This window comes from Athene noctua, unplaced genomic scaffold (genome assembly GCF_965140245.1).
Source record: "Athene noctua unplaced genomic scaffold, bAthNoc1.hap1.1 HAP1_HAP1_scaffold_150, whole genome shotgun sequence".
NCBI classification, from domain to species: Eukaryota; Metazoa; Chordata; class Aves; order Strigiformes; family Strigidae; genus Athene; species Athene noctua.
The window spans coordinates 253,076-270,781 of NW_027437622.1; the positions used below are offsets into that span (position 1 = coordinate 253,076).

Here is a 17,706-nt window from a genome sequence, read left to right on the forward strand (position 1 = left end):
CGCGGGGACACAGACAGCAGACGGGGAGAGGTCACAGCTCTGCTTTACCATGGGGTAGCCCTGGGGTCAGGCAGCAAGGCATCTCCCCCCTACCCCAGCGCAGCCCCCCAGCACGGGGCTGGACAGGGGGGCACCCGTATGGACATCTGCGCGTCCTGTACATATATACACGCCAGCAGGGACCCCCGGCCCCGGCACTGCCCCGAGCGTGGGGAGGCAGCGAGGAGTGGGGCACCACGGGGCCAAGCGGGGAGCACAGCCAGGGGATGGGGGCGCAGTGGGGCAGCGCAGGGGGGTCCCCCAGCCTCTTGCTGGTCCCCAGCCCCCTGCGGGCCCCCAGCCTTGAATTAGCAGCTGTGGGGTGAGCTAATGGGAAAGGGGGGGTTTGGGGCACCGCACATGGCCTGGATCGCTGTGGGGGGATGCCGTGGGGCTGGACAGTAGCAAAGGGGAGGCTCTAGGGCTGGGCGGCAGTGGGGGGACGCTGTGGGGCTGGGCGGTCTTTGGGGGATACCGTGGGGCTGGAGGTCTATGGGGCGATGCCGTGGGGCCGGGGGGCCGTGGGGCGACGCTGTGGGTGCGGGTTCAGTCCGAGTAGATGATGAAGCCGGAGAAGGTGCTGTACTTGTTGTTGTTGCCGCCGTGGGCTTTGCCCCCGTCCAGCTTGATGAAGACCTCGTCCCCCGCGTCCAGGTGCAGGATGACGCTGTTGCTGGCGTAGTCGTAGTTCTGGTCGGCGTCCTGCGCGATGGCGCTGGCCCGCACCTGCGCAGGGGACACCCGCGTTACCCGGCTCAGGGCACGGCTCTGCCCCGGGTCCCACGGGACACCCGGGGTCCCGGCTCAGCCGCAGCCAGGGAGAGCGCCCGCCAGCTCCGGGGCAGCGTGGGGTGCCCTGACCCCCCCCACGGGTGACGCACCACGGATGGAGGGGGCTGCCCCCAGCACCGCCCGGAGCCTCTCCCTGACCGGGCAGGCTCCGAGCTGGGGCCCTGGCGCTGGGTTTGGGGCCACAGGCCCAGGCTCGGGTGTGGCACCACGACTCGGAGGCGGGGCCCCAGCCCTGGGTCTGCACGGGGGGGACCCCGGCACGGACACGGAACCACGGCTCCGGACTGGGGTGCAGCACCACAGCTCAGGCACGGGATCCCGTCTCCCGATGGGGATGTGGGACCCAGCTCAGACATGGAGCCGCGGTTTCAGATTCAGCCACGGGCCCACAGCTCAGACACGGGACCCCGTCTCGGGTTTGGATGTGAGTCCACAGCTCTGACACGGGACCCCGACCCTGGGTTCGGATGCAGCACCACGGCTGAGACACGGGACCCCATCTCTGGGTTTGGATGTGGGACCCCGGCTCGGACACGGGACCCTGACCTAGTGCAGCTGCGGGACCGTGGCTCAGAGCTGGGACCCCGACTCTGGACTCGGACACAGGACCGTGGCTCAGATGTGGGACCCCGGCTCGGACACAGGACTGCGTCTCCAAGCCCAGCCCGGCCCCAACCAACCTGATTCTCCTGCACATCTTCCCATGAGCTCCCTGTGGGCCATGAGCGTGTAGCGAGGCTGAGCTCAAATCCCCCCAAAACAAGCCTCGCTCTTCACCCTGATCCCAGCCTGCTGGGGGGCGGGATGCTCCCCCCGAGAAATGTTTCCTCCGTGCCAGAGGACAAGGCCGGGAGGTGCCGGCAGAGCCGGAGGTGCCGTAACTGCCTGGCAAAGAAGTTCCGTGGCTGGAGCCTGCTGCCACTGCAGAATTATTTGGGTAATCAAATCTCCGCCGGCGCCTTGCCGGGAGATCGCGCAGCGCTGGGTGACAGCGACAAGCCGGCAGGTAAAATCCCAAATGAAATAAATGCAAAAGCGACGCGCTGGGGAGAAGATGCTCCTAATTACAACCGACAACAATGGGCTCTTAATTGGCTCACGCTGGGTGGGGAGGGTCCTCTCCTCATCTCCCCGAGCCGACAGGCAGCCTGCGATGGCGTGCTCAGACACTGTTAACTCTGGAACCTACCGATGTCCCAGCAGGTGGTCCCGTGCTCTCACCCACGCAGCCGTATCCCTCGTGCCATCACCAACACTATCACCCTGTTAATATTCACCCTGTGTATAACCCGCCACCACGAGGGTCCCCATCCCTGGGGGAGGACACCCGGTGAATCTCAGGGGGTCACAGTGTCCCAATCTCCGGGGGGTGTTGCCTCACAGAGGGTCATGCTGAGGAAGAGGAGGGAGGAAGAAGCAGGGGGGAGGGAGAACGAGGGGAAGCTTTTTGGTGCCAGGCTCTGCTGCCATCGTGTCCCTCCCCCTGCAGCCAGAGCCGCCCAGTGCCATCCATCTTCCCTCGTTAAGGAGCTGCCTCGTCACCACGTGCCCGCCAGCCCTTCGCGCTAACCAGGGAAGACAAATGGCAGCGCCAGGCTGGCCTGAGCCGCTCCCGGCACCACGGTGGCAGAGGAAGTGGGGGCTGCCACCAAGTCCCCCCCTCGGATGGTCTCATCCCCCTCGTGCTGCTCTGTGCCTCAGTTTCTCCGTGCCACAGCCCGGCGCAGCCCCGGGGGGTGGGAACCATGGGGGGGACATGGCCCCCAGCCCCCGCAGCTGGCTCTGCTGCAGCCGCTGTCACTGACCCCGGTGACACTGCTGGGGGGTGTCACCAGCCCTGGGGTCACTGGGATGGTCCCCGACGTGGCCGGCTGCGCCCCAGGGCCCTGGGCTGGCAGGGGGACGGGGGGCAGCGGGGCTGAGCTGCTCGCGGTGACGCTCGGTGCCTCGGGGACACCACGTGCCCCACGTGCCACGGCCACCGTGGCCCAGGACCCCAATGTGTGGCTGTGGGCGCTCCCCAGCACCCCCAAGTGTAGTGGCGGGCGCCCCCCAGCACCCCCAGACATATGCCGGGTGCCCTCCCAGCACCCCCAGGCGCAGCAGTGGGTGCCCCCCTTCGGACCCCTCTGGGCATGGCGGTGGGTGCCCCCCAGCACCCTTGGGGGCAGTAGCAGGTGGCCCCCTGGGCCCCGAGGCACAACACTGGGTGCCCCCAGAATCCCCCCCCAAAGCAAGGGGGTCCCCCCTGGGGACTGTCCCCAGGCCCCCAACCACAGGGACCCCCCCGGGGCTGTGCCCCTCCCCAGGCCTTTGGCTACACGAGGCAGCCGGGGCCACAGTCACCCCCACCACGGGGACCCCAGAACCGCCCCGTTCCGACCCCGTCCGTCCGTCCGTCCAACCGTCCAGCACCCGCCCCCACCCCGCTGCCCCACTCGCCTGTCTATGGGCTACTACAAATAAGAATAATTAATGCTAATTAACCACCAGGAGCAGCTCCCTCCCAGCGCCGGGGCTCCCCTGGCTCTCATTAACTCCAGCCCCGATGCAGGGTGAGGGGCTGTGCCCAGAACCAGCAGCGCCCAGAGGAAAGTGGGGGGGTCAGACGGACACCCCCGAGTTATAATTCCCTAGGAGGAGGCTGGCATCGACCCCTGTCTACCAGGAAACACCCCGGCAACCCCCGACCCCCCAGCTTTGCCAGGGATGGAGCATTTTTGGTAACAAATCCCTACTTAACCCAATTTTCTCATTTTTGGGGGTATTTTTGGGGTACCTTTTTGAAACTCTCCCGCTGGAGCCAGCCTGCTGAAACGCTCCCCTGCCTCCCGAGCCGCTTCTTTATAAATATTGGAGCGGCGATACCTCGTTAGTAATTAACAACCAGTTAATTAAGCTGCATCGCGCGCCCGACCAAGTGCAGTTCCTCTTGTCGAGGGGCTCCGTAGCTTCTGGAAATTCATCCAGGAGCGTCCGGGTGCATCAATCCCCCACCAGGCTGGGGGGGTCAGAGCTCAGTGGAGGGCAGGAGAAGGCAGGAAGGTTTGGGGGGGGTCCCCAAAAATACTTTTGTGGAGGAATAAGGGGTTGAAGTGTTTTTTTGGGGATGCTCAGTCTGGAGTTACACAGATGCTGCTTGGGAGAAAGAGCCAGGGGTGCCAAGCGTCGCCAGGACCCTCCAAAATTTGGGACTGGAGTGGGGGGGACACACAAAAAAAAAAAAAAAAAAAATTAAACTGTTTGGATGGAGAAAAAAAGCTGAGCGGCTTCTGCCTCTGCTGCCCTCCCGGCTCAGGGGTTTTAAGAGCCGAGGGGTGAAGTGCTGTGGCCGTGACAGGACTCCCAATTCCCGCCCCCCCCCAGCTGTTTTTGGGGGTTGATAACGCAAGTTTGGGTTCATTTGGTGTCGTACATCCTCAGGATAAGGATGCACCACAGGGCTGGATGCCGGGAGAAGACGGGAAGTGGGAGCGGGGTGGGATGAATCCCGGTGAGGATGCCGGTTGTGGTGACACCCAAGGGAACTGAGCTCAGGTGACGTTTTGGGGGTCACGACCACGTCTTGGGCCTCAGGTCATGGCTGGGGGGACACAGTGTGAGAAAGGGGCAGCGCTATGGACATCACCCGAAAACAGCGGGGATGGAGGGTCTCGGGATTGGGAGGATTTTCAGATGGACGGGGTCTGGGGGGGATGCCGGAGTGGGGCGGGGGACAGGGACGGAGCCAGCCTCGGGGTGTCCCCCCATGGTGTCCCCTCGCAGCCCGGACGGGATGAGGACATGTCTCCTCACCCAGCGGCAGCAGGACTGGCTCTGGGCCGGGGGGGCTGCACCCCACAATTGGGGCAGAAGCTGCCCCCTCCAGGGACTGTCCCCTGTGGAGGAGCCTTGTCCCCGCCGGGGAGGGCAGGACACCCTGGGGACACTGTGGGGACACCCCAAGGCACCCCAGAGGCATGACAGGGCACGTCTGTGGGGCCAAGGAAAGGACCAAGGGGACCCTTGGGGACATGGCAGGGCAGCCTGGCTGTGGTGGCAGCGTGTGCCCCCAGTGCTGGGAGAGGGACGGGGTACCCGGGGGAGCATCTCTGGGCATGGGAGCAGGATGGGGCACCCCGGGGGTGCACCCAGAGCCCAAAACTGCTACTGGAGAAAGGATGGGGCACCCCTGGGGTGCATCTTTGGGGCTGGGAGTTGGATGGGGCACCCCAGGAACACACTCAGGGCCCATCATCGCTACTGGGAAAAACACAGAGCCTCTTGGGGGCAAATCTCCAGGGCTGGCAGAAGGATGGGCCATGCCGTGGATGCATCTCTGGAGCTGGGAGCAGGACAGGGCACCCTGGGGATGCACCCAGCGCCCATCACTGCCACTGGAGAAGGATGTGGCATCCTGGGGTGCATCCCTGGGGCTGGGAAAAGGACAGGGCTCCCCGGGGGAAGCACCCAGAGCTCATCATCAGCACTGGGAGAAGGATGTGGCATACTGAGGGTTCACCTCTGGGGCCAGGAGAAGGATGGAGCACCCAGGGGGTGCATCCCTGGGGCTGGGAAAAGGACGGGGCACCCTGAGGAAGCACCCAGCGCCCTTCTCCGGTGCTGGGGGGGCAGTGACATCTCCCGTCCCCGCGGGGGGGCTGGTAGCTGGGATGGCCAGCCCTTACCTGGCCGTTCTTGCAGAGGTCGGCCCACATGCCTGTGCCGTCGCCGCCGCGCATGAGGACGTGCTAGGTGAAGAAGTAGGTGCCAGGTGGCAAAAGATCAAGGCTAAAAGACCGAAATCCCAGCTAGCAGAGTCGATGCGACCCATGAAGCTGCAAGGGCTGAAGCCGGTTTCACCCCACAGGAAGGGTTAACCGCCAGGCCAGCTCCTGCCCGACAGCCCGCAGCCTTCCCAGCTAAATGCTCTATGCATTTTTCCTCCCCTATCTCCTTTCCAGCCCGAGCTGCTTTGAGAGATAAAGAGGGTGGAAGAGGGCGCGTTGGCTGTGCTATTCGAAACATCTTCCAATTACCCTCAGGATCACAATGGTCCGTTTTCTGACGAAGGAAAATGCTTTTCTCTTCTCCCGGGAAAGGCATCGTTGTCCGTCGCGGCCATTACCTATTGCTGCAATCCCCCTGCCCCGCTACCGGACAGCTCCTCGAGTGCGATGGAAAGGAACCAACACTAGAAATACCCATAACCTGAGCAATCTCAAAAACAGACTTTTGGAAGTACCTAAATAAACCAGATGGGCTTGTTCAAGGTGAGGCCCGCTCAGACTGACTGTCCTCCACCAGCTCAGCCCCCCTGGAGGCTGGGAAACACCAGATGTATCTCTGCAAACCCTGGCCGCTCAAAGCACTTCCCCTGCCTAATTTGGGGGGACAGTTCTGCTGGGGTAACCAGAAACACTCCCACATCCCAGTGTAAGGTGACGGTACAAAATCAAGGGAACCGATGCGCATCAGGAAAAAAAACCACCACTTTTCCTACTGCTGGGTCTTTTCTCTCCTAGTTTGATCCCCCACTAGGTTTGCGGGGGGTGGTGCAGGAGGTTTGCCAGAGAGCCCCAAACCCTCCCTGGTTTGTGCTCATTATCGCTGTGCCCATCTTCCACACTTTTAATATTATTTCCCAAGTGATCTGAACTCTCTAAGTATATTTGTTCCTGGTCATTTCCCAGGTTGCCTGGTTATCCTGTTGCACTTCAACGCTCGCCCTAGTCAGGGCAGGTGACTTTTAGCTCCTCAGGGTTGCAGGAGATGCAATGCCCGCACTAGGATCTGAAGAGGCCTCAAGGACACACCTTTTCCTGGCAAAGGGCAGGCTGAACCCATGGGCTGGGAAATAACGGTGATTAAGCACCACATCTCCCGTCTGCTTTGCTCTGCTTTCCACAAACCTAATCATGTCAGAGGGAAAGAAAAGAAAAATCTCCCCAAGCACGGCTAAACCTATTAAAGTGAGACACGGTGCCACACCCAGGAGGCAAATAAAATATAAACAGGCATCTGTGCTGTCATAAAAAAACCCTCAGTGATATTTCTTGCATGACCTTTTATTCACTTCAATTACTGGACAGGCGGGATTGCCTACAGAGAGCTGCCGACGGACGGAGAAAAGCTCTTCAAGCCAACAGCCTTGCAGGGCTGGGAATGCAGGGTGAGGGGGAAGAGGAGCCCAGCGAGGCTCCGGTGTGTGAAGCACAAGGTGCAAAACCGCTGGAAACCTCTGGAAAGACACGACGTGGCACGAGCCACACGCTGACGTGCCCTACTGCATGCAAAGCCAGCGGGAACGAGGACAAAGCCTCTCCTGCAACCCACAGGCATGGCGAGGCAGCTCTGCGCCTTATTAATTAAGGCCGTGAGTAACGCGGGTACTACGTTAGGGACTTCAGAGCTTCCCCACCTAGACAGGGACCTGCCTCCCCGCGTGCGCTCGCTCCCAGCCCAACTGTGGCCATTTCAGCATCTCACACCTCTGGACGCCACTCTCCTCAAACCACAAGGCAGCGCCAGCTGAGCTTCCCCAAACCCGGGGCCGTGTTTAGGGAAACAACGGGACGGGTGTGAGGAACCCCGGGCTTCTCCCAGGGCGCAGGGACGGCCACCGGAGGCCACAGGCTCTGGGGAGCAGGGTAAGGCGCCCAACCGAGCCACCGCCCCGGACGCCACCGCGGTGCCGGAGATGGCACAAGGACGGGGCTGGCGCTGGAGCACGGGGGGAACGCGGGGAGACACAGCGTAACACGGGGACAATAAAAGCTGCGGATCGGGCTCATTTCGGGGGGGGGAAAGGCCCTGGCGGCCCCTTTCTGGCGGCCCCGCACACACCGCGGAGGCCGCTCCCCATCCGCGCCACGGACGGGCCCGACCCCGCTCCGCTCCAGGACACGCTCCCACAACTGCCGAGAAAGGCAGCCAGCGGACCGCCCCCCGGCAGACTGACGGCCGGCTCGACCAATCGTCGCGCGGGGCGCCGCCTGCCGGCCAATCAGCGCGCACGCGGGGCGGGGCACCGCTCACTTCCCGGCCGCTGCCCTCCTCAATGGGCCCGGCCGCCGCCGCGACGGGCCGCCCCGGCCGCCGCTCACCCCCGGCTGGAGCCGCGCTCCGCCTCGTTCTCGCAGTCGCTGCAGTGCTCGTGGTCGTTCTCCTCCGCCGGCGGCCGCGGAGGCCTCGCCGGTGGCCGCCTCACTGCTGTCTCACTGTCGTCCGCCATCTTGAAACGGGGCCTCGGCGCCTGCCGCGCCCCCGCACCAAAGCGCGCCGCGATTGGGCGGCGGGCCGCGGGGCATGCCGGGACCGGTAGTCTGCGCGGGCAGGCGGGGGCCGGGCCGCGCCGCGGCCGGGACTACAGTTCCCGTCGGGCTCTGGGGGCGCCCCGGGGCGGGGCTCCGGGGGCCGGAGGGCTCGGCCGCACCGCGGCAGCCGCGCGGGGCCACCCGCCGCGCCGGAGAGCCGCGGCCCGTCTCCCCCGTCGCCCGTTCCCCTGCAGGACCGCGGTGTCGGCGCCGCCACCCGCTTCCTGCCCGAGGGGGCGGGGCGAGCCCAAGGAGGGCGGCGCCGGTTGGCTGGGAGAGGGACCCGTCTTCCCACCAGCCAATAGGCGCGCGGGACCCTGCGCCGCGCTGAAGCCGGTCGGCGGGTGAGTGGGTGAGGGCCCCGTGAGGGGACCCGCTCCGGCCCTCGCACCCCGCGGGCGGCGGCCAGGCCCGGCCCGGTGCGGGGGGTCCCTCCGGGGCCTGCCCGGCCCTGGTCCGCCGCCCGGCGTGGCCCGGCCTGACCCGCCCGGCCTGACCGTGTCCCAGGCCCTGGGCAGGAGCTACGGGGACCCGCCGGGTTTGGGGAGGCCGCGGGGTGGCCACGGCCGGGCCTGGGCTCGGGACCGCCAGGAAAGCGCCGTTACTCAGCCAGGGCCCAGCCCGGCAGGGACTGTCAGCACAGCCGGTACCAGCCAAAGGGCCCAGGGGCTGGGGCATGGTGGCAGTTGTGCTCGCGGGTTTTTCCCCACCAGGCTAGCGATGTATTTTATGATTATTTTTTTTTCTCATTGCAGCCCCCTCAAGCCAAACACCAGTCTGTCAGTGTGCCAGGCCCCGTCAGAGTCAAGGATGGGAGCAAGGAGCAGGACTGGGTGTGTAGCATGGCGCTGGAGGATGCCTTTTGGCCCGTGGCACGCTGGGTGGGTGGCTTGAGGCGACTGACTTGTGCTGTGCCCAGAAACCGAAGGAGTCAAGATACAGGGAAAATTTGGGCACCTCAGTCTTTAAAAGCCACTTCCTCATGGCTCTGGGTTACATCTCCCAGGGCACCGTTCCTCACAGCAGGAATTAACTGGAGTTTTCCAGCCTGACTAGCCTCTGTGGCTCATGTTTCAGCTTTCCCCCCTGCTTGATTTAGTTGGCACAGACCAAATACACCAACAAATGGTGTATTTGGGGAAAAAACGGTTCTGGCTCCTGCCTGTAACATCTGCAGGAACAGGCTGGACTCTCTACACTTGTGTACAGTTCAAACCCAAGCTTGTTAAATATTTATACCTTGAACTGTGGATCTTATATCTGTACAGGCCCTGTGACGGCACAAGTGTTTTCAAACCCCGTTCGGATGTGGTTTCTAGAGTAACTCTTCCAAGTGCACTTTTACCCCTGCTGTAATTCTCCCAGCAAGCTGCCTGCCTGCAGAGGTATGTACCAGAGGGACAGAAATAGCAGGTTTTTTGGGACCGAGTCCCAGCTGAGGCTGGAGGCCAGAGTGTCGGGGTTACTGCAGTTAAAACCCTGTATTTACTCTACTTGGACAGGAGAATTTTTAATGAATTTTAAAAAAACACATGAGCAGAGCCTGTGCCCCTGCAAGGCAGCACCGAAGGCCTGGTTCTCCTCATGCAGCGTTAGCCCTTGTAGGCTGTTGCGGAGGGCGGATAAAATCCTGACAGGGAGGGCAGGATATTAACCTGCTGCCATAAATAAACAGCCCCTCTGTTGTGCCGAGCCCACTGTAGTGTTGGGAAATGCTCCCTGTGGGGACCGAGTACTGACTTGGCAGCAAAGTCTGGGATATATGTCAGCCTCCCACAAAGCACTGATGTTTATTATAAGTGCCCTTTCTGATTCCCTTTGAATTCCCCCTTGTTGTTGCTCGAGTTAACCCCATCTGTTCTCCTGGTGTCTTGAAAGGGAAAAGAGCACGTGGCGCTGCTGCGGGCTGGCGTCGGCTCTCGGCAGCCATGAGGAAAAGTCGCTTTGCGACGCTGCTGGCTTTTGCTCTCACTCCTGCTTCTGCTGAATTGCCTCCAGCTGCCAAAGGACTTAATCCCCCCGCTCCTCACCCCCAGACTGTGGGTCTGCGTCTTGTTTGTAGGACCAAGTTATGACAAAACTGTCTTTTTTTTTTTCTAAGAAAAAGGAAGCAGTGCTGTGTTTTCATGCACCTTCAGCCGTCCTGCAGGCCCGTGTTCCTGACTGCTGCCCTTGGGTGCAAGGCGGCTGGTCCCTGTTGGTGAGGGACCGTGTGGGCAGTAGGTGCCTGGTTGCTGTGTGTGCAGAGCTTTTTGGGAGCTGGTGGCCACCTCTCGTGGTGTCTGGAGAGAGGTGTCAGAACCAGGTTAGGCAGAGTGATGGTTGCTGAGATCGTTGGGTTTTGGGGTACGTGGCTCATTGGGAGAGGCAGTGGGAGCTGGGTCTCCCTTTCCCTGGGCAAGAGGAAGCTGTGGGGTGTCTACCAGCAGCCTGTGGCTCTTGGCCAAAGATGATGGAGCCAGTTTCTTCTCAGATGCAAGGGGCAACAGCCACAAGCTGGGGCTTGGGTGGTTCAGGCTTATCCTGTGAGGGTGGTGTCACCCTGGACAAGGTGACAGCAAAGTTGGGGCCTCAGGGATCTGCAGGACTGGGCTGCACAAAGCCCTGAGCACCCTTGGCTGCGGCTGGTGTTGGTCCATGGGGGCTGGAGAGGGGACGCTGGGGTCTGTTCCCCACGTGCTGTGGCTGTTGCCTTTTTGGGGATGCAGATACCAGCTTGCTCACAGGAGTCCCTGCTCCCACCCAGAGCTGCCTCTGCATCGCTGAGCGTTTTGGTTTTGAAAGGGCGCAAGGGGGTCTAGAGGGCTGCAGGGTTTGGACTGAGTGGGGAGAGATCTCAGTGCAGAAACTGGGAGAGAATTTGTCTGCTCGGGGTCGGGGGGTTACCGGTGCCCTCCCAGCCTCGAGTTCATCGGCAAGCACAGACTCTGTGTTCAAGCTAACAGGCACAAGTCTGCTGCTCAGAGCCCTGATTTCTCGTGTCTCTTGGGCTGCCGCTGACCGTGCTGGCTTCCAGGTAGCACAGGGATGCAGTTTCCTTACTGCCTTGTGTGCTTTGCATCCCAGTTGTGTCAGAGGTAGCTTATCTCCTCTCACGCCCCAGCTGTAGGGATCAAGCAGGTTTTTCCCTCTCTGCCCTGGTGTTTCTTGGTCCAGGCTGAGATGTTGTCTGAATTCTTCCCCTTTGCCACTGATGCTTGGCAACCCTGCCAGAAATTTCCTCTGATTTAGGGTGCTGCAGGTGAGCCTGCGGCTTGATGGGTGCAGATGCTAAAGGGGAGTGAGTTGTGTGGAGCTGCAGCTAAACCAGCTGGAGGAATTTAGGGCTGGCTCAAGTTGCACATCCAGAGTGAGCAGGGTCCAGGGAAGCCTCATTTAACCCACTGCTGTCTTTCAGCCTGTAAAACAGGGGTAGCCAGCTCAGAGCGGTGCCAAAATCGTGCTAATGTCTCGGTGATGCCCTGAAAACATTTGAAAATGAGCTTTGAATGGAGTTGTCTGTTTAGGATAAATATTTGATGTGCACAGCATGAACAAAACAGCCCTGTCCTGGCCTGTTTTCCAGCTCTTTTCTTTCCATTTCAGAGCACAATGTTCCTGGTCGGACTCTCGGGTGGAATCGCGTCGGGGAAGAGCACAGTGGTGGCCGTACTCCGGGAACTGGGCTGTGCTGTGATTGATGCCGATGTTATTGCCAGAGAGGGTGAGTTCTGCATAGTTGATCTTTCTCCCCGAGTTTCCCCTGACGACTGGGATTGATGCGGGGAAGCGCAGATGGCAGAGGGTGCTCTGGCTCCGTTACAGAAGTGTTTCCCTCCGTTCCCCAGCCGATGAGGCTGCGTGGAGCCTCATCGTCTCGCTTGAACTAGGATATATTTCTAATAAAGAAAAAAATAAAATCATGTCCTAATAAACACTGTGGGGAGATCTTGCCCTGAGTTTCCCTCTCCTGGAGTGCAATGCTTGCCGGCTTTGAAAGCCAACTCCGGGCAAAATAAATACCGTTCTCTGTGAAGCGGGTTCCCTCGGCTGATCTCGTGTCCCTGCTAAGCCCCAGGACGCCCATCCTGTAATTTGGTTATGTTTGGTGGGATCACTGACAGAAGAGAATTTCCCTCCGTGCTGGCTGTGGCTTGCTGGGTAATACTGAGAGATTGGTCCACAAAATTACTTGTGCCTTAATGCACTTAGGAAAAAGAGGCTGCAGCTATCCCGGATCAGAGGGAATTCAGCCTGTGCGTCTGCAGAGCACACCTGCCTCTCGCTGCTCCCAGAATGTGCTGCCCTGGCTACAGAAAAGACCCAGAAATCCAGATCTGTTGCCTCAGCAGGACTGGAGCAGACCCTGCTTGCCCTGATTACCTGTGCGATGCGGCACAAGATGTCAATCCCTCCGTGCCACCGGGATAACGAGGAGAGCAGCGCTTGCTCCAGGAGGGGCTGCTGATTTCGTATGCAGCAGGTTTCGGGTCTGCAGCTGAGCAGTGGTGCAGGCAGTGTCATTCGGAAGTGCCTGCACTTTGCTGTTTGGTGAAGACCTTACCCTGTAGCCGTGCAAAGCTGTGATGCTCTTAACATTTTATTGCACTGTAATTCCCCTCAAGGTGCAGAAAATTTGCTGGAGGTGCTAAAAGCCCTCAGAGACCATAGGAAAACACTGCAGATACTCAGTGTCAGTTTTCTACCAATCACTTCATTTTTCTCCAATTCCTTTTTTATATGTGTTTGTTTACTCTATGGATTTTACCCATCCTGAAACTGCCTCGATGTGAAATTCCACAGGAGAAAGAAATTGGTCTTAAAGACTTTTATTAGGTTGGCCTGAGGTTACAACCTGTGGCAATGTTCCTGGATTTTGGAGAAAAAATTATATACGGTCTGTCATTCTCTGTGGTTAGGCTCAGCTTGATCTTAATTATGGTTTTATTACTGCTTGTTAGTGATTTTTTGGTGGCTTTAAAATGACACGCTCATGTAACGTCAGAGTCCCTGCACATACCTGTTGGGAACTGATCTCGGAAGGTTTCTGTGTTCATTCTCATGAAGAACTTGGTGACAGAGGCAAAGGACAGTAAAAAGCCGTAGTAGCAGTCAGAGCCAGCTTGTAGCAGCCAGGCTGTAGTCACCCAGTGCTGAAGTTTCCAGCTAAAATAAAGCTGGCGCTGCCCTGGTCCCTTTAGGATCTGCCTGCCCGGCTCCTGGCCCTGCAGGCAGTGGGAACGGGCTCAGCACCGCTCCTGCCCGCGCCTCGGCTGGGAGCTGTCAGCAAGTGCCCCCGCCCGCCGGCTGACTTCTAACCCCGAGCAGCAGCACGCCCGAGGGAGGGTTGTGGCGCTGAATTAATGTTTGCAGGATGCTTCGATCTCCCGGGCGTCAGCCCTCGAAGGGACCTTGGCCTGAGCGGGTTTTCTGCAGCTGCTTTCCTGCAGCACCGACGCCAGGTGTCTGCCGGGCTGCAGCGCTGAGCCGCGCCGCTCTCGCTTCAGCCTGTGCTGGCAGGCAGATGTGCTGCCCGCCGAGGAGAATCAAGCTCGGTTATTTAATGAACAAAACTCATTTGAGGCCGATCGCTGATGCAAACACCGACTGTGCTGCAGAGCTGGCTCTAACCTCCGGCTGTTTAACGTTATCAGTGGTGCAGCCCCGCTTCAAGGCCTATCAGCAGATCGTGCGTTACTTTGGCACCGAGATCCTCTTGGAGAACGGAGAGATAAATCGTGAGGCTCTAGCAAACATTATCTTCTCCCACCCGGAGAAACGGCAGCTGCTGAACTCCATCACCCACCCGGAGATCCAGAAGGAGATGCTGAAGCAGATCTTGAAGCACTTTGTGCTAGGTAAGAGGCCCTGTCCCAGCACACGGGACTCCTGCTCAGGCAGGAGCTGTCCCTGCCTGCGGGGCCTTTGGTTCTGAGTGGGGAGAGGGACGGGGAAGAAGGGGAACGACGCTGCCTGGCGGCCTTTGTGCTCTGCCACCCGTGGCCTTTCGTCCTGGCGTTTGGAGGATTCCTTCCTGCCTTTCACTGCTGCCCTTCACCACCTCCTTCTGGGGTTTAAAGTACACCTGTAGGGCCTGAGAAGAGCATTGTGAGGCCTCTTCTGAGATTACGTGCTAGATAATGTCACACCTTCTGAAATGGCCAAATATTCTCTGCCCCCAACCTTCCCCGGCTTCAATGAAAGCTGCGGAGCCCTTTCAGTCTCGATAAGGTGAGAAATGGGCTGACAGCTGTGGTTTCCAAAGTCCCGCTTTTTCCCCTGATAAATATAACAAATACAGCTGTCAAACTTGGTCTACTCAAATGCCAGATAAGATCACCAGCTGTTTCGGAGGTCTCCGTGTAGACAGAAGGATCTCTTAATAGAGTCAGTCTGGTTTCGTGGAGCTTATCAAAGCTGAGCCTTGTGACAGCTGAATAGGCCTGTGCTGGGGCACTGCGGGGGCCGTTCTCTGCTGTGGGGTGAGGAGGAGGAGAAAGCACAAAGGAAGCAACAGGCAGGAAAGCCGGGAGCCAGAGATGGAGTCTTGTACTTGGGGCTGTGGCCTCGGGAGGCGGATGCCGTCCTGCCCCTGGCGAGAGCTCTGTGTGTCTTCAGCAGGCTGCTTTGTCCTCATTAGTCAGGTTTTAATGATTTGGGATAGCTGGATGTTGTCTCTAAGGATCGCTGTGTAAGGAAAGCTCTTATCGATCAAACCGTAGGGCCGCAAGAAGTCTCTCTGGGTGGAGATGCTGGTAAAATGGTGGCATATTGGCTGATGATGTCTTTGTCAAGGCTTTTATTGCCATGGCCAGCTCAGCTGTGGGGTTCAGGTTATAAAGAGGGGGACACCAGCAAAACTGGAGGTGTCCCTGAAGCTGGGGGACACACAGGGGAGTGAGGCCCTGACTTAGAGCTTTCCCTACCCCCTGCCGCTCCCCCAGGCTCGCCAGGGCGTACCCCCATGTCCCCAGACGCTGCTGTCTGCCGGGGCAGTTGGTGCTTGCGAAGGGTGGGGGCACGTGGAGAGCCTGGGGTGGGCTGCAGGGTCTGGGAGGAGGGCGGCTGGCGGTTATGAGCTCTCCTCCGCCACCTGCTCCACCTGTTGACAACAATTTTTAACCAAACTTGGCCAGGTTTGGTGAGGTCAGGCCCTGGGGCTGTGCCTGCAGGCACCCCCATGTTTCAGTGTCCCAGCTCTGAGAGGTCTGCAGGGATTTCTTTGGAAAAATAGAAGTGTTTAGCCAAAGCTTTCCATAAAGGAAACCAAACTGAGCTGGGAAGCGTCAAATGACGGCAGCGTGGGACAGGTGAGAGAACAGAGCAAGCGCTGCTGTGGGCTCTGCTCCCCTGGAGAGGCCACCAGCGGCGGCGTGACTGCCGCTCTCGCCAGCCAGGCACAGGCGCTTTCACTTGGGCTTCTTGTTTCAGCTCCTCATTATATTTCTCCAGCTTCACCTTTGATCTGAGATCATCCAGGTTAGGGTTTTTCTGGTTTTTTGTTTTTAATTTTTTCTCTGGAAGCCTGGAACAAAACCATTTCCTGCTCACGAGAGGGAGGAGGGCCCTCGGCTCAGCCGTGGAGCTGAGAGCTCTCCCATCGCTTTGCTGGAGCAGCTGTGGCCACGGTGTGTGTGTGGCACGAGGGGGTTGGGAATCCGAGTGACTGTTCCCTTTGGGTGGGGGCTTGGTCATTCCTGCAGGCTGCCGCTACGTGATCCTCGACATCCCTCTGCTCTTTGAGACCAACAGATTGACCAAGTTTATGAAATACACAGTCTTGGTTTATTGGTAAGTGCCGTGAGGGCTGGGACTCTGCCACCTCTCTTGGAGGCTGGAGGGGACCGTCACGTCCCTCCGGCTCTGGGGGGGATTTGGCCGCAGCCCTGGTGCGGAGCCTCTCGACAGCACCGCCTCTTTTCTGTAGGTGGGAGGGCAACACCTTCCTTTATCCCAGTGCACGAGGGGCTCCTTGCTGAGGTGTCCCTGAAGCCCGGCACTGTTGTACGGGGGAAATCGCTGTCTTTGGGCCTTCCGTTGGCTGGGGCAGGGTTTGGGGCACTGTCCCGGTGTTACGGGCTGTGGGAACACCCACAACACGCCGTGGGCAGCGCTGCAGGGGTGGCTCTGCTGATCCGAGGGCAGGATGCCTGCGCTGGTCCCAAAATGAAGCAGGGACCATCTCTGCCCCCAACTTTACCCCAGTCATTCCCCCTTGTGCCAAGGAGGGCAGGCAAACCCCCCCTTCTCTCCCGTCCTGGCAGTGACCCGCCGACGCAGCTGTCCCGGCTGAGGAAGAGGAACGGGCTGTCCCAGGCCGAGGCAGAAGCTCGCATCGCCTCCCAGCTGCCGCTGGACAAGAAGCGCAAGTTAGCGACTCACGTCATTGACAACTCCGGGGAGTGGGAGAGCACGCGCCGGCAGGTCCTGAGCCTGCATGCCCACCTCGAGGCTTCCCTGGATTTCCTCTGGGCACGGCTGGCGGCAGGCACGGTTGTAGTCGGGCTCGGAGGGCTGGTGTACCTTCTCCTCCGGCATTTCATCTCTTAATTCACCTTTTCCTTTTTGTCATGGAAGAGGCCTGAATTTCCAGGTTTGAAAAGGGCAGTGAAAGGCCACCTCTTTTAATGAGCTTTGCCAGCTGAATGCAGACAGCGGGACGAAGCGTCTCCTTGCCGACTCCCCAAGGTGAATGTAGTGGGGCTTTTTCTGGCATCATCTCCCCTCTCCTTTCTTCCTGCTCAGGTTCTTACCCCCCAGCTGTGCCCATGGGGTGGGATGTTCCCCTTGCGTGGCTGCGGCCCGTGGGTACGTCCCCCGTGGGTACGTACAGTGGGACTACAGTGAATTTAGGCTCTTTAATGCCTTCCAGGACAATCTCTTCACAGGGGTGACCTCTCGAGTCCTGTTGCTGTGAGCCCATTGTCCCCAGGTTGATCCCTCACAGCCCTGGCTAATATGAATTTAGATATGGAATTTTCCTTTCTTTCATGTTGATTTAATGGAAATGTGTTAAATCTGTCTGGCCAGGGACAGACAGCACCTCATTTCCCATGGGTTAGGGGTTCAGCTGGCTGCTCGCCCTCACTCCTGCACCCTCTTTCTGTGATCAACACCTGTGGGTCACCCTTGGCTTTGGATCTGAGGGTCTGCTACATCCCCGGGGCAGGCTGAGACCCAGGACCTGCCTCGCTGAAACTCATTTACTGCTGTTTGAGTTTTCTTTTGGCAGCAGTTTCCCTGTGGGAGAGCACGAGTTGGGGCGAAGCGGGTGCTGGCTCTTCACGTTTGTTTTAATAAAGTGCTAAGCAGCAGCCGGCTCCCTGCGGCTCTGCAACCTGCAGGCTGTGAGCGCTGCTCTTTCCTGCCCGGCTCCCAGGTCGTTTCTATGCCGGGGCACGGCTGCGCTCTGTAAAGTTCACTGCACGCAAGCAGAGCTGCCGAGCGTGCTTCTTCCCCCGTACATATCCCTCAGCTGCTCCCAGGGAGCTTCTTGGGGCGTCGGCTCCTGCCGTGAGCTTCGTTGTGGGGGGCCGTGGCTTCCTGCCGGCTCCGGGCACCCCACGGTGTGGGTCTGGCTTCCCAGGATGTGATCCTTGGA

The 17,706-nt window shown here is 59.7% G+C and overlaps 2 protein-coding genes across 3 annotated transcripts; one reads left to right on the top strand and one right to left on the bottom strand.

Annotated features, from left to right (window-relative positions):
* Nucleotides 1-135: 135 nt before the first annotated feature.
* Nucleotides 136-8,029, bottom strand: LOC141955237 (C1q-related factor-like). 2 transcript variants are annotated; one of them, XR_012632444.1, is made up of 2 exons: nucleotides 7,917-8,029; nucleotides 136-765 (listed from the first exon to the last, which is right to left on the bottom strand). XR_012632444.1 is itself a non-coding variant. In XM_074895161.1 (2 exons), the coding sequence occupies exons 1-2, from the start codon at nucleotides 5,550-5,552 to the stop codon at nucleotides 586-588; spliced, it is 234 nt and encodes a 77-aa protein (XP_074751262.1). In that variant the 5' UTR covers nucleotides 5,553-5,567; the 3' UTR covers nucleotides 136-585. The 2 variants fall into 2 exon arrangements, 1 of the variants encoding a protein (XP_074751262.1); XM_074895161.1 differs by lacking the exon at nucleotides 7,917-8,029 and adding an exon at nucleotides 5,499-5,567.
* LOC141955236 (dephospho-CoA kinase domain-containing protein-like) lies at nucleotides 6,498-17,470 on the top strand. The gene is made up of 5 exons (XM_074895159.1): nucleotides 6,498-8,470; nucleotides 11,712-11,829; nucleotides 13,760-13,963; nucleotides 15,809-15,896; nucleotides 16,370-17,470. The coding sequence occupies exons 2-5, from the start codon at nucleotides 11,718-11,720 to the stop codon at nucleotides 16,653-16,655; spliced, it is 690 nt and encodes a 229-aa protein (XP_074751260.1). The 5' UTR covers nucleotides 6,498-8,470; nucleotides 11,712-11,717; the 3' UTR covers nucleotides 16,656-17,470.
* Nucleotides 17,471-17,706: the final 236 nt, after the last annotated feature.

Excerpts from the sequence above, each read along its gene's own strand:
- LOC141955236 (XM_074895159.1), top strand. The coding sequence starts at position 11,718 with ATGTTCCTGGTCGGACTCTCGGGTGGAATCGCGTCGGGGAAGAGCACA. Across the intron at positions 11,830-13,759 it reads CGATGTTATTGCCAGAGAGG|TGGTGCAGCCCCGCTTCAAG; the intron begins GTGAGTTCTGCA and ends TAACGTTATCAG. Across the intron at positions 15,897-16,369 it reads TACACAGTCTTGGTTTATTG|TGACCCGCCGACGCAGCTGT; the intron begins GTAAGTGCCGTG and ends CCGTCCTGGCAG.
- LOC141955237 (XM_074895161.1), bottom strand. The coding sequence starts at position 5,552 with ATGCGCGGCGGCGACGGCACAGGCATGTGGGCCGACCTCTGCAAGAAC. Across the intron at positions 766-5,498 it reads ACCTCTGCAAGAACGGCCAG|GTGCGGGCCAGCGCCATCGC; the intron begins GTAAGGGCTGGC and ends TCCCCTGCGCAG.